Raw genomic sequence first — 14010 nt, 5'->3', positions numbered from 1 at the left:
ACACATACAAAATCAGTAAATGAATTCTACCATCTCCCCCCAAGCATATTCAACTATCACCACTGTGGTACAGAGCACATAATAGTGACAAATAACATACCTGTGTTGGTCACTTTAGTAGATTTGGAGATCAACTTTGAAGTCTTATACAAATCAGGCAGTTTGTGCACTGGGGGCGGGCCTTTTGATTCAGGAGCATTGTTCTTGCTGCTTAAAGGGGCTCTATCAGCAACATAATGCTCTATGAGTCCCACATAGGCACCGCTAATCTTATTTTAACCCCCCCCCCCCTCATTTTAAAATAAAACCCTAAAAACATATATGTAAATTATACTTATCGCGCAGGTGGCGGTGATGCACAATCAAATGTCATCTTCTGGCACGCCTTCCTCTTCTTTCTTCTTCTTTCGGTGACGCCCTTCGGTCCTGGCTCTTCCCCTGGCTTCATCGTCATCTTCTTCCGGCGGTTCAAATCCGATTGGTTCAAATCCAGCATCATGAGATGTCTCCTATTGACACCCCTGTCTCCCCAGCTGCCTCACAGTTTCTCTCAATAACCACTTCTCTTGGTCTTTCACAATGTTCTTCTTCCACCACACATGTAGCTGGCAACACGATTGATCTTGTCTTCCATCAACTCCTCACAGTTTCTAAATTTACTAACTCTTCTCCGCCACTCTATGATCATAATCTTCTATCTCTCACCATCAGTGCCCTCTCCCCTTCACAAGATACCCCTACCCATCACACATATAGGAATTTGCGTGCTATTGACACCCAGCACCTCTCAGATACTCTACAGTCCTCTCTGTCCCCCATCTCCTCAATCTCTTGTCCCAACTTGGCCACCAGTCACTATAATGAAACCCTTAAAAATGCATTGGATGAGCTGGCTCCCCCCTCCACTCGTAAAGTCCCACATAGGAGGCAGCAACCCTGGCACACGCCACACACACGATTTCTTCAGCGGTGCTCTAGGTGTTCCGAACATCTCTGGAGAAAATCACGTTCACCTGCAGATTTCCTCCACTTCAAATTAATGCTTAAAACATATAGTTCTGTCCTTTACCTCGCCACTCGCCAAACAAGCTTATTTCACCACTCTCATCTCTTCTCTCTCTAGCAACCCTAAAAGGCTTTTTAAACTTTTCACCCAAGGTACAGACCCCATTCACAGACCTTAGTGCTGATGACCTGGCCACGTATTTCCATGATAAAATTGATAAGATCTGTCATGAAATAACTGCCCAAGCCCCAGGTTATGGGGGCACTCGTCCACATTAGGGAGAGTGTTCGCCTACATAGGCAGTACGGAGACTTACAAGTCATTCCTGCTCCGCTAGGGATTATGGGTAAAAAATATGCAAATCTAGTCTCCTGGATGGAATTAGGAGAACAGAGTGCACTCTGTACACCACCCTATAGAGGGCAGCATCCTTAACATCATGAACGACTCAGTTATAAAGTCTTTTAATCATAATGTGGATTTAATTGCTAAATCAGTATTTCTGTCCCAAAAGGCGAACACTCTCCCTAATGTGGACGAGTGCCCCCATACCCTGGTCTATAGTCTCTCACCATGCTAAATCAGTATCCCTACACTATGCTGATGATGGCCCAATAGGCTGAAACAGCGCTGTCCATAGTTGGGAATCTGTTCCTTTTGGGACAGAAATACTGATTTAGCAATTAAATCCACATTATGATTAAAAGACTTTATAACTGAGTCGTTCATGATGTTAAGGATGCTGTCCTCTATAGGGTGGTGTACAGAGTGCACTCTGTTCTCCTAATTCCATCCAGGAGACTAGATTTGCATATTTTTTACCCAAGCCCCAGGTGGCATTGATTCCCATCACCTACCATAGCAATGATCCCCTCACCAACCGCACTTCAGACTCTCCATTCTCATCTTTTGAACCTGTTACAGAAGAGGAAGTCTCCCAGCTACTTTCTTCATCTCACCCTACAACCTGCAGTAGTGACCCCTTCCCCTCACACCTTCTCCAATCTCTGTCGCCTTCTGTCACAACTTACCTTACTAAAATATTTCACCTCTCTCTCTCTTCTCTTCTCTTCCCATCCTCCTTCAAGCATGCTGTTATAACCCTGTTATTGAAAAAACCCTCCGTGGACCCATTCTGTGCTGCTAACTATCAACTCGTCTCTAACCTCCCCTTCATCTCTAAACTCTTGGAACGCCTGGTCTATTCTCATTTAATCCGCTATCTCTCTGCTAACTTTCTGCTTGACCCCTTACAATCTGGTTTCCGTGCTCTGCACTCTACTGAAACGGCCCTCACAACAGTCTCCAATGATCTCCTAATGGCTAAATCCAAAGGTGGCTTCTTTCTTCTTATTTTTCTGGACCTCTCTGCAGCTTTTGACACTGTTGACCATCATCTCCTCCTCACTATGCTCCGCTCAGTTGGCCTCAATGACACTGCGCTCTCCTGGTTCTCCTCTTATCTCTCAGACCGCACTTTCAGTGTATTATTTGCAGGCTCTGTTTCTTCCCTTCTTTCCCTTGCTGTTGGGGTTCCTCAGGGCTCGGTCCTAGGCCCCCTGCTCTTTTCTCTCTACACAGCCCCCATTGGACAAACTATTGCTAGATTTGGCTTGCGGTACCATCTTTATGCTGATGACACCCAATTATACACATCTTCCCGTGACATCACCCCTGCACTAATACAGAACACCAGTGACTGTCTTTCTGCTGTCTCTAATATCATGTCCTCGCTCTATCTGAAACTAAATCTCTCTAAGACTGAACTACTGCTGTTTCCACCATCTAATAGATCTGTCCCTGATATATCCATTGCAGTCTCAGGCCTTACTATAACTCCTAGGCAGCATGCCCGCTGCCTCGGGGTTATGTTTGATTCAGACCTTTCCTTCACCCCTCATATGGAATCACTCGCACGCTCATGTCACCTCCACCTCAAAAACATCTTCAGAATACGGCCTTTCCTTACCAGAGATACACTAAAGACACTTATTGTCTCTCTGATTCATTCTCGCCTTGACTACTGTAACTCCTTACTAATCGGTCTTCCCCTCACTAAACTCTCCCCTCTACAATCTATTCTGAATGCAGCGGCCAGGTTCTTCTATCAGTCTAGACGCTATAGCGATGCCTCTGGTCTGTGCCAGTCACTACATTGGCTGCCTATTCATTATAGAATAAAATATAAAGTTATCACCCTCATCTACAAGGCTCTCCATAATGCCGCACCTCCATACATTTCCTCCCTCATTTCTGTCTACCGCCCAACCCGTGTTCTCTGTTCACTCAATGACCTAACACTTACATCCTCTATTATCAGAACCTCCCACGCTCGTATACAAGACTTCTCCCGAGCTGCACCACTTCTCTGGAATGCTCTACCCCGGACAATCAGATTAACTCCCAATTTATACAGTTTCAAATGCAAACTAAAGACACATCTTATCTGACAGGCCTATCACAATTTCTAACGTAAACCCTTAACCCTCCTCTGTACCCGCTCCCACAATTCCCCAAATGATATGATGCCATCTCAGGATAACTTTATATGTCCAAGCTCCATCCACATGTTAAAGGACTCGACTAGTGACGGCTCATATATTTTTATGTTTGTGTATTACATTGTCAACATTATCTGACCACTGTATAAGCAATGCTGCCCCTGCTACTTCTTGTGTCACCCCCTCTACCTCATAGATTGTAAGCTCTTGTGAGCAGGGCTCTCAGTCCCATTGTGTGAAGTGACTATTTCTTTGTTATGTATCTTTCTGTCTGTATTTGAACCCTACAAATTGTACAGCGCTGCGGAATATGTTGGCGCCATATAAATAAAATGTATTATTATTATTACTATCCTCTATATTTTCAAAAAAAAATATCTATAAACCATAAACAGTTACAAAACCCGATCCAGCATTTTCTACATTATAAGGGCCCCTTCACACGGAGTAAACGCGCCGCGCGTTAACGCGGCGTAATCGCGCACCGTAAAAAAACGCGGCGTACACGCGCAGTAAACGCGCCACAATGCGCGGCGCGTTTACTCCGTGTGAAGGGGCCCTTACTGTGTGACAGGAGCCATCCAATAATCATCAGTAACTGTGATAGGAGTTTGTCTTCTTCCTGTGGTTATCCTGTGGGGGGCAGTACCTGCCATTTCATTACACACACATTTCTGACACCTGAACACATAGATTCTAGTAGAGAAAGCATGAAAGCCATGCACCTATCCCAGTGATGTACTGTACTGACATAGAAGAAGCAAGATGGCACATGGGATTTCATAATGGGCTACATGGATAACTTTAGATTCCGGAGAAGCTTCCTTTTAAGCTCTTACTAGAAGCATTCAGTACACACAATTGTGCCAGTCACAATGAGTCTTTAACACAATATACTTCATCCTCCATACATGGAGGTAACCAATCAGCAGTATTCTTTATATAGTTATTATTTCCTGTGCCAGTCTGTATAGTCACAGATTACGTGTTACATTCTGCAAGGAATCTAGCTCTGTCTTACTACAGTAAATCCCTTCCCCTTGTTTCGCGGTTTGGGTAGTCAGGAAGGTGTCTTACAAAACAGGAGCTTGAACAGCAAGTGGTGTTACATGAGTAAGTAGAGACCTACTTTGTTTACATGAGAAGGAAAGGATGCGGTCTTCATGGCCCGACACATTTATAGTCATTTAAGGCAGAAAATTGGTGTGAAACCTAGCTGGCATAAATTTGATTTCTGGGACATGAACTGCCCAAGATGTACCACAATTAATAGACATTGTACATGTTCCACTTAATAACTGATACATCTTATACCCATAAACCACAGATTAAGGGTATGTTTACATGGAGGAAAAGGTGGCGGAAACCTTTTCTGCCTTGTGAACATTCCACGCGGCTAGCCGTGACGGGATGCCGATGCAGCATCCCATCTTGCAGGCCCCAGTGCAGTCTTTTGTCCGGGGCGCCCTACCTCATCCCTACAGTGAATTCTTGATAGTGATGGTTACGGGTGGTAAGGAGTTTAATCCACCTTAGTGTGGTTAGAGTAATCTGTAGGTCTCCTTGGTTTATGGGCCAGATGGAAGCTGCAACCTCAATACTAATGCCAGTGCTTATGGGCCCTATAAGCCTCCTGGGCCTCGATGCGACTGCACCCTCTGCACCCCCTCAAGTTACACCTGTGTGGCTGATGATCGCCCACAAGCAGACGGTTGTGCCAATCACTGATGTTTTCAACCTACAGCCAGCTAAAAATATCCAGTAGGACTAATCTGATTTCAGCAGACTAAGGTCTGCCGTCAACCAGTAGTGAACTACGCTTTGCGGCATCTGCGTCTCGGATAATGAATCAGTCATGGAAGAAAATCTGATGTGAAAGACTGACTTAAGATCGCATACAATATAAAACATCAGTCTTGTTAAATGTTTACTTATTTGACGTAGATGTGAATTTAAAGCATCTTACAGCAAAAATTCACAGCTATATATCTAATATATCTTTTTTTCCATTGGTCGAGTCTATCCAAAAATAGAATTTAGAGTACACACAAGACCCTGTCCCCAATAGAGTTACTTTAACTTTCCTATCTCAACCATGGTTGAGGGGATATCGTCACTCCATAAGGAGAGAACCACCATTAAGGTGTGTGGAGTCTTATTAAGCCATGAGCGCTCCACTCTGTCTAAGCCTCTCACCTCTGCCAGATCAGTCCTCTCTACGCCAAGCTGACGAGATGCAAATACATCGAAACGGCTGTCCTTGGCTGAGAAGACTGTATCTGGTATAATCCCAACATCATTACAAACAAAGGCCTCTGAGAAGGTCGGCATGATGTTAAAAGGAGCGCCCTCTATTGGTTGTCTTGACTGAGACTGTCTTCCTAATTACATCATGGAAGACAGACTTGCACATTCTCAGTCAGTGCCCTCTATTGGTGTGCATACTTGAGGCACTGTCTTCCTAATTACATCAGGGAAGTCAGATTTGCATATTCTTCTCATATCTCAACCATGGACACTTACAGCAAATGCAAAAACCCTAAATTTTTTTTTACTGTCCTGAGCAAGGACACCTGCACAAAATCCACCATGAGTAGAACATCCAAACTCTATGAAGATGTTCCCTTGGTCAAATTTTCAAATTCAGACCTGTGATTCCTATCCTGATTCCAATTCTGACCATTCTATCCACAATTCTGACCATTGACCTACTACATTACCTTACATTGTTGAAGGTCAAGTGGCTACATCCACACTAGACTATGTGCTACATGAAAACCGCCAAATTGAACATTCCAGAGAAGAATGAAATTATACAGAATAAAAATACAAGAAAAATAGACAAAACCGGATCCCTCTTCCTTTTTGACTGTCCACTATGCTACAGCATTAGATAAGACACTTGAAAAGTTGGTTAAAGAACTTTAGTATGAACTTTGTGGCGGAGTTACAATGACATTCCACACTTAACATATTTGCTCTCTTTCATGCCAATTTTCATTATTTTGGTAAATATCAAGTGCTCAACTTTGTGATAATTAAAATCAGATACTTATCCCCACTTAAGCCCAGCACATCCATCTCTAAACATCATAGGAAAATAATGATAAATCACTTACATGGTGCACCGTGCTGACAATTTTGACGTTCAAAGAATTTGACTGATTAAGAGGACAAATTCATTGGTCTCAAGGCATACAGAAATATTTTCTTTTTTTAGCTGAAGCACCTCTTGAAATTGCAAAGGAAAATTATGCTTAATGCTTTTTACATTTGATTTCCTCCTTTACTTCTCTATGCAAATTATAATGATTGTGATTGCATTTATCTCCTGCAACTTCAGCTGGTATATAACTGAAATCATAATTTACATTTAGCAGAGATGTCACATGATTCATTACTACTAACATGAACACTGTTGTTTTCCTTTATTCGGCGTTGAGTTACCTTTCCCGGCATTATGTAACTCAAACTTCTAAAACTGGTTAGAAAAAAAAGTTTTTAAATGGAATGTCCGAGATTTTTCTAGCATGTCTTTGTATATGAAATTGTAAAATAAAGGAATTGCCTGAAGTCATCTTTTAAATGGTCCTTGACTCCTCCGATATCACTCCAAACCCTGCCGAACTGTCATCATGACATCAAGAACCTCTCAATGGTGACCACTGCAACCAATCACTGGCCAAGTGTCATAGATGCATACAAGAACTCTGACACCAGTGATTGGTTAAACAGGAATGAATGAAGAACATGATGTCATCACTGCAGGATCAAAGTGGTAGTACTTGGATTAGCTCCAGAACTAAAGGGATTCTATCATTAGAAACCCTTTTAAACTAAATACACGTAGGGATAGCCTTAAGAAAGGCTATTATTCTCTTACCTTTATTATTCTGATATGCGCCACCATTCCTTAGAAATATCTTCTTTCTTCCTTATGTAAATGAGTTCTCGCAGCACCGAGGGGCGTTCCCTAGCGCTCAAACAGCACTGGGGGTGTCCCCAGTGCTGCTTGAAAACTCTCCAGTGGCGGCCCCTGTCGTCTTCTCTGCCTCCACCTCTTCTCTTGTGCTCCTCTTCTCTTCTTCAAAAAGCGCCGACTGTGCATGTCCTTCGGCCATTTTCCTGTGGCCAAACAGGAGAGGCATGAAGAAAATGGCCGATGGACATGCACAGTCGGTGCTTTTTGAAAAAGAGAAGAGGAGCACAAGAGAAGAGGCGGGGCAGAGAAGAAGACAGAGGCCATCACTTGAGAGTTTTCAAGCAGCACTGGGAACGCCCCCAGTGCTGTGAGAACACTCATGTACATAAGGAAGAAAGAAGATATTTCTAAGGAACGGCGGCACGGATCAGAATAATAAAGGTTAGATAAGAATAGCCTTTCTTAAGGCTATAGCCTTAGGAATAGGCCTTTCTTATAGCCTATATAGACTTTCTTAAGGCTATTCCTACATGTATTTAGTTTTAAAAGGGTATTCTAGTGAAAAAATCCCTTTAAAAAGGTAAGTATAGGCTTTGTCTTTATTTTACATAAAACTTCATCATCCCTAAAACTAAGTAGAATTTAATATATTTTATAATATGGCACAATAAACTTCTTCTTCTTCAAAAATCCTCATTTAAATATGTAATCCAAATGATAAAAATGTTCCAGCATCAACCATGAGAAAACCACATATGTAAAGGTAAGTATAAACTATAACTATCATTTACACGTCAATAAAAAGAAGTTACCAAAAGTAAATATGCTAAATGCATGAATAAGGTTCAGGAATAAAATGTTTTCAGTATAGAAAAAAAATATACATGAGAACAAGGGGACACAATCCCAAATTAGTTTGGGGGCAGATCAGAAGCAATGTCAGGAGATTGCAGCAGATGTTGTTGGGAAACAGTAATTGAATTTATACGTCTGAGATAAACACACATCTATCCTAAGATAAAATTGTAATAATTAGGGTTGAGGCGATCTTGAGATTTCAGGATCGTTTTTAAAATCCGATTTCTGATCATTTTCCATTCAAATCCGATCCTGATCCCAATTCCGATCCCAATGCAAGTCAATGGGATTTTTTTTAATAATCGAAGATCGGACTGTAAAAACGATCCTATTCACTACACAGCATGGAGTCTAAAAATGGAACACTTTAATTGTTAGACTCCACGCTGTGTAGTGAGTAAAAAAAAATCCTCTGGCTACTTGCTCCCCCCTGGTGTCCACTTACCTGCACACATCACTGCCGCTGGTCTGTTCCCCGCTGTTCTCGCTCCTCTTCTCGCCTCGCTGCCCCCGCCTCCCAAGTTAGTGAGTGCATCACTCACGTTTCCCCTCTCAGTACCCGCCCACACTCTCCTAAGCCACAAGCCCCACCTTTTTCCTAGGTCTGTAACACTAGCCTGGGAGGCGGGGGCAGCAAGGTGAGAAGAGGCGAGAAGAGGAGCGAGAACAGCAGGGACCAGACCAGCGGCAGCGATGTGTGTAGGTAAGTGTTAGCTACTAGAGATGTTAGCTAGTCTCCCATTAGAATGAATGGACGCAGCCGACGCGCAGTGGGTTAAGCGGCTGGACACCGGTACAGGCTGTGTGCCGGCTGCATCCATTCATTCCTATGAGACCTAGCTAACATTGTTATCTTTTCACAAAATGCTTAGCCAGTAGCAAAGCATATGGGAAATAACCTCTGACCTTGATCCCGCCTAAAAACATCGGGATTGGAATTCCGATCGCGATCATGAAATTTACTCGATCGCCGATCGGAATCCGGTCTTTTCCTATCCTGATCGCTCAACCCTAGTAATAATGTAAAGTCAGAGTAGCTGGAACCCTGGATGGATATTTTCGGCTCTCAATCCTACTAATATTATAAATGTGAAAGTTTGTGTGTTTGGATGTTTGGATGTTTGTGAGTTTGGATGTTTGTTCCTCGATCACGCTAAAACGCCTGGACGGATTTGCGTGCAATTTTCCACAAACATAGTTTTCCCTCAGGATTGAGTCACAGGCTACTTTTGGTGCCACTAAACAACATGGCTTCCTAGCAGGAGACTCACAAAAGCAGGACTCCTAGCCCCAGCTATAGACTCACACACACTGCCTGGCATTTCCTGCCTCAACCTGCCTGCACACTCCTTACTGTCACCTCAGGAGTAGCCCTCACTCTACTCACTCACATTTACATATAGCTTTCCACTATACATACACAATACAACACATCACATTGTAATTACATGTATCTCCTATCACTGCTATATACAGTACCTGATATATACTCCTGTACACAGCCTGTATATACTATATAATTACATGTATCTCCTATCACTGCTATATACAGTACCTGATACATATATACTCCTGTACACAGACTGTATATACTATATAATTACATGTATCTCCTATCACTGCTATATACAGTACCTGATACATATATACTCCTGTACACAGACTGTATATACTATATAATTACATGTATCTCCTATCACTGCTATATACAGTGCCTGATACATATATACTCCTGTACACAGGCTGTATATACTATATAATTACATGTATCTCCTATCACTGCTATATACAGTACCTGATACATATATACTCCTGTACACAGGCTGTATATACTATATAATTACATGTATCTCCTATCACTGCTATATACAGTACCTGATACATATATACTCCTGTACACAGGCTGTATATACTATATAATTACATGCATCTCCTATCACTGCTATATACAGTGCCTGATACATATATACTCCTGTACACAGGCTGTATATACTATATAATTACATGTATCTCCTATCACTGCTATATACAGTACCTGATACATATATACTCCTGTACACAGACTGTATATACTATATATTACATGCATCTCCTATCACTGCTATATACAGTACCTGATACATATATACTCCTGTACACAGGCTGTCTATACTATATATTACATGTATCTCCTATCACTGCTATATACAGTACCTGATACATATATACTCCTGTACACAGGCTGTACATACTATATAATTACATGCATCTCCTATCACTGCTATATACAGTACCTGATACATATATACTCCTGTACACAGACTGTATATACTATATATTACATGCATCTCCTATCACTGCTATATACAGTACCTGATACATATATACTCCTGTACACAGGCTGTCTATACTATATATTACATGTATCTCCTATCACTGCTATATACAGTACCTGATACATATATACTCCTGTACACAGGCTGTATAACACATCACATTGTATCACAACTTACACAATATAACACATCAAATCACATTTGCTAGCCCACCAAACTTTTTAAAGCACTTTTACAGTTTCACACGTCTGTGTCCGCCCAATACTCAACTCACCGCAGACGAAGTCGCGGGTAAAAGCTAGTCTTCTATATTTTTATCATAAATCCCTGACCCTACAACATAAGAATCTACTTCCTCCCAACCCCCAACAACCCCAACACTCTGCTGGTTCCCAAATACCCAGACTGCTGACATGTAACCAGGTTCTAGTCGCCATTATTTTATTTCATGTATAATCAGACTGAAAAACAATAAAAATATTATAATAAAAAATTCATCTTACCTTAGTCCATAAAGAACAGTTCCATCTGGATGAAGACGTATCATTCTATTCTTTACAGTAACTCCATGGACAAATGATCTTTTGTCATTGAGAAAGTATGTGTCAGGTACCCAGAGCTGATCAGCGACCCTGTTATCCAATGTAAGGTTAAGAGGAATTCCTGAATAAGAAAGTCTTTTGTCTCTCCATGATTGTTGAAAGTACATAGTGAGTGTATAGTCCTAAGAAAAGCAAAACATAAAAATATAACGGAGATATTAATTTCCATCTTTATTGCAATGCCATGAAACAGTATTTAATATATGCTCAAATAAATTCATATAATAATTCTGCAAGGTAAATGAGTCCTTTTTGTTACTTACAATTTTTCTACTTGCACATCCTATAGCTAACTTATTCGAAGAAAACTCTGAACACTGGAAAATCCATTCGAGAAAGTATCACTCGATCTATAGTAATCTATATCCCTACTCTGGGCTGGGGAGTCCAGCAAGCGGTACTACTTGCAACGTAACCTAGTTTATAAGTTTGGCTAAAGACTAGGGTTGAGCCGATCTTGAGATTTCAAGATCGATTTTAAAATCCGATTTCCGATTATTTTCCAGCCGTGAAATTTGCTCGATCGCCGATCGGAATCCGATCTTTTCCGATCCCGATCCTCAACTCTAGTCAATGCTTTTCTATGGGAAAAATCACTTTTGGGGTTGAGCCGATCTTGAGATAACCTCCGATCTCGATCCCGCTGGAAAAGATCGGGTCGGAATTCCGATCGCGATCATGAAATTTACTCGATCGCTGATCGGAATCCGATCTTTTCTGATCCCGATCGCTCAACCCTACTAAAGACACAAGTCCATCCAATACAACCTATAAACCTGCCAGGGGAAAGCAAAAAAAATTGCACGAGACGGATACTAGTTGCACCAACAGAGAAGAAAATTCCTTCCTAACTCCAATTTGCAATTGGACTATATATCTGGATCAACATCAATTCTCAGAAATTCTAGTTCCCATACTGGAACTAGACTATCAATAAGCTTAGGTCAAGAAACTACAAAGGATAAGGAATCATTTTAATTAAATATATATGTTCCCCACTGTGGGACTATTAAAGGATTATCTTATCTTATCTTATCTTATTTCGATCTGTTTAGCTTAGAACATGCTGATAACAGATTGAAAGGCATGACAGGCTTCGATTAACATCCAAAAAAAACACAAGGAGGGATTTACTGAAAGTATTAGTATTAGAACGATGATCCATTACTCAAAAGTCCATGGATATATTTATTTGACTAGATATTGACAATGAAACTCTATTGAACCAATGCTCGATGAAGACATATCCTGCATCCCAATAAATGTTTATTAGCCGATATACTCAGACTTATCCATAAAACCACATAGTAGTAGTTGTGAGGGTGTGAACCTAGAGGGCGCTGGAGAAAAACCAAAAACAGGGTGGAAAAGGACCTCGACCACACTCATACCCGAGAAAGGGACCCAACTCCAGAGACAGTACTGCTGGTGACCTGCAGGGAGCAGGTGGTCCTTTTCCACCCTGTTTATGGTTGCTCTACAGCGCCCCCTAGGTTCACACTCTCCCATAGTGTATAATCACTGGATACTAATACCTTAAAAGTATTATTTGTGGTCATGTGATAATAATAATAATAATAATAATAATAATAATAATAATAATAATAATAATAATAATAATAATTATTATTATTATTATTATATTACAATAATTGAATGCTTAGTAATAAGACAATAGTTACCAAAGTATAATTTATCTTTATACTTTCTGTTAAATTTAATTACTTTTTATTTTTTACTATAAACTTTACAATTTCAAGTGATAAAAGAGCATAATAAACCAACACAAGCAGACAAGCATGATACTAATAATAGTATAACATAACATAACTAGCAATATCCTCAGGTGCAGTACATGTAGAGTAAACCACAGCAAAATTGCAAAGTTGATATGAGACCACGAGTCAAATAATAGGTTTATTGCTGTAAGCTAGAGGGGTTTTCCACACATACAGGTGTAACATTGGCCATACATTTCAGATTAATATCAACCAAACCTTCAATTTTTTTTTTTTTTTTTTTTTTTTATTCAAACATTTTTATTGAAGATTTTTTAAGGTACATAGACAAAAGAATAGAAAGGTAATTCAACAGTGCGGATATTCCCGGACTGGGTGCATAACTCAAAAGCAAACATAGTTCAGTTACAAATCAAGTGGTACTGTGAAAGGTATATAACAACAGTGGTCACGCAGGACCAATAACAGCATTTCTCATTGAAGGGTTAAAGAATAAACACCAATAACCAGGAAAGAAGTACAAATTCCTGAGGGGATAAAGGAAAAGAGGGGGAGAGGGTGGGTATGAAATAGATGTAGAGAATAAAGTGGTGGGACATTAAATTTGTAGGTATATTGCGCGAAGGGGTGGTGATGTTATATGTTGTAATCATAAGGAGTCAGATGATCTAGTAGCCATAAACAATCTCCATGGCCTCCAGACTTTCAAAAAGTTATCATGTGTTCTAGAAGACCAGCTAAGCAATTCCTCCAGTCTAGCTATATCCTGGACTGTCCGTATCCAGAGGTCGATAGGTGGTGGTGACTCTTGTAACCAAAACCTCGGGATTAAGAGTTTGGCTGCTGCCAAAAGCATGGTGATCGTCGATCCTTGGATGGAGAGTAGGTTACCTTCGGTAATGACAGGAAAAGTGTTTCTGGAGTAAGTGTAAAAGGGGATCCTCTAATGTCTGAAATATGGTTCGTAACTTCCCTCCAGAAGGGTGCAATCTTGGGACAAGTCCACCAGATATGCAGGTAGGTGCCCCTCTGTGAAAGGCATCTCCAACAATTTGAGTCTTTTGAGA

At 40.9% G+C, this 14010-nt stretch overlaps 1 protein-coding gene across 3 annotated transcripts in view; it reads right to left on the bottom strand.

The window, feature by feature from the left end:
• GABRB1 (gamma-aminobutyric acid type A receptor subunit beta1) overlaps window positions 1-14010 on the bottom strand; it is a 374792-nt gene that overhangs the window by 213242 nt on the left and 147540 nt on the right. For all 3 annotated transcript variants that reach the window (XM_075261617.1, XM_075261616.1, XM_075261615.1), the window contains one exon: window positions 11106-11326. In XM_075261617.1, coding sequence (XP_075117718.1) covers window positions 11106-11326 — 221 coding nt within the window. The remainder of the gene's footprint in view (window positions 1-11105; window positions 11327-14010) is intronic.

This window comes from Leptodactylus fuscus, chromosome 1 (assembly GCF_031893055.1).
Source record: "Leptodactylus fuscus isolate aLepFus1 chromosome 1, aLepFus1.hap2, whole genome shotgun sequence".
NCBI classification, from domain to species: Eukaryota; Metazoa; Chordata; class Amphibia; order Anura; family Leptodactylidae; genus Leptodactylus; species Leptodactylus fuscus.
The sequence above is the reverse complement of the archived record's forward strand: the minus strand, read 5'-3'. Positions and strand labels throughout refer to the sequence as shown.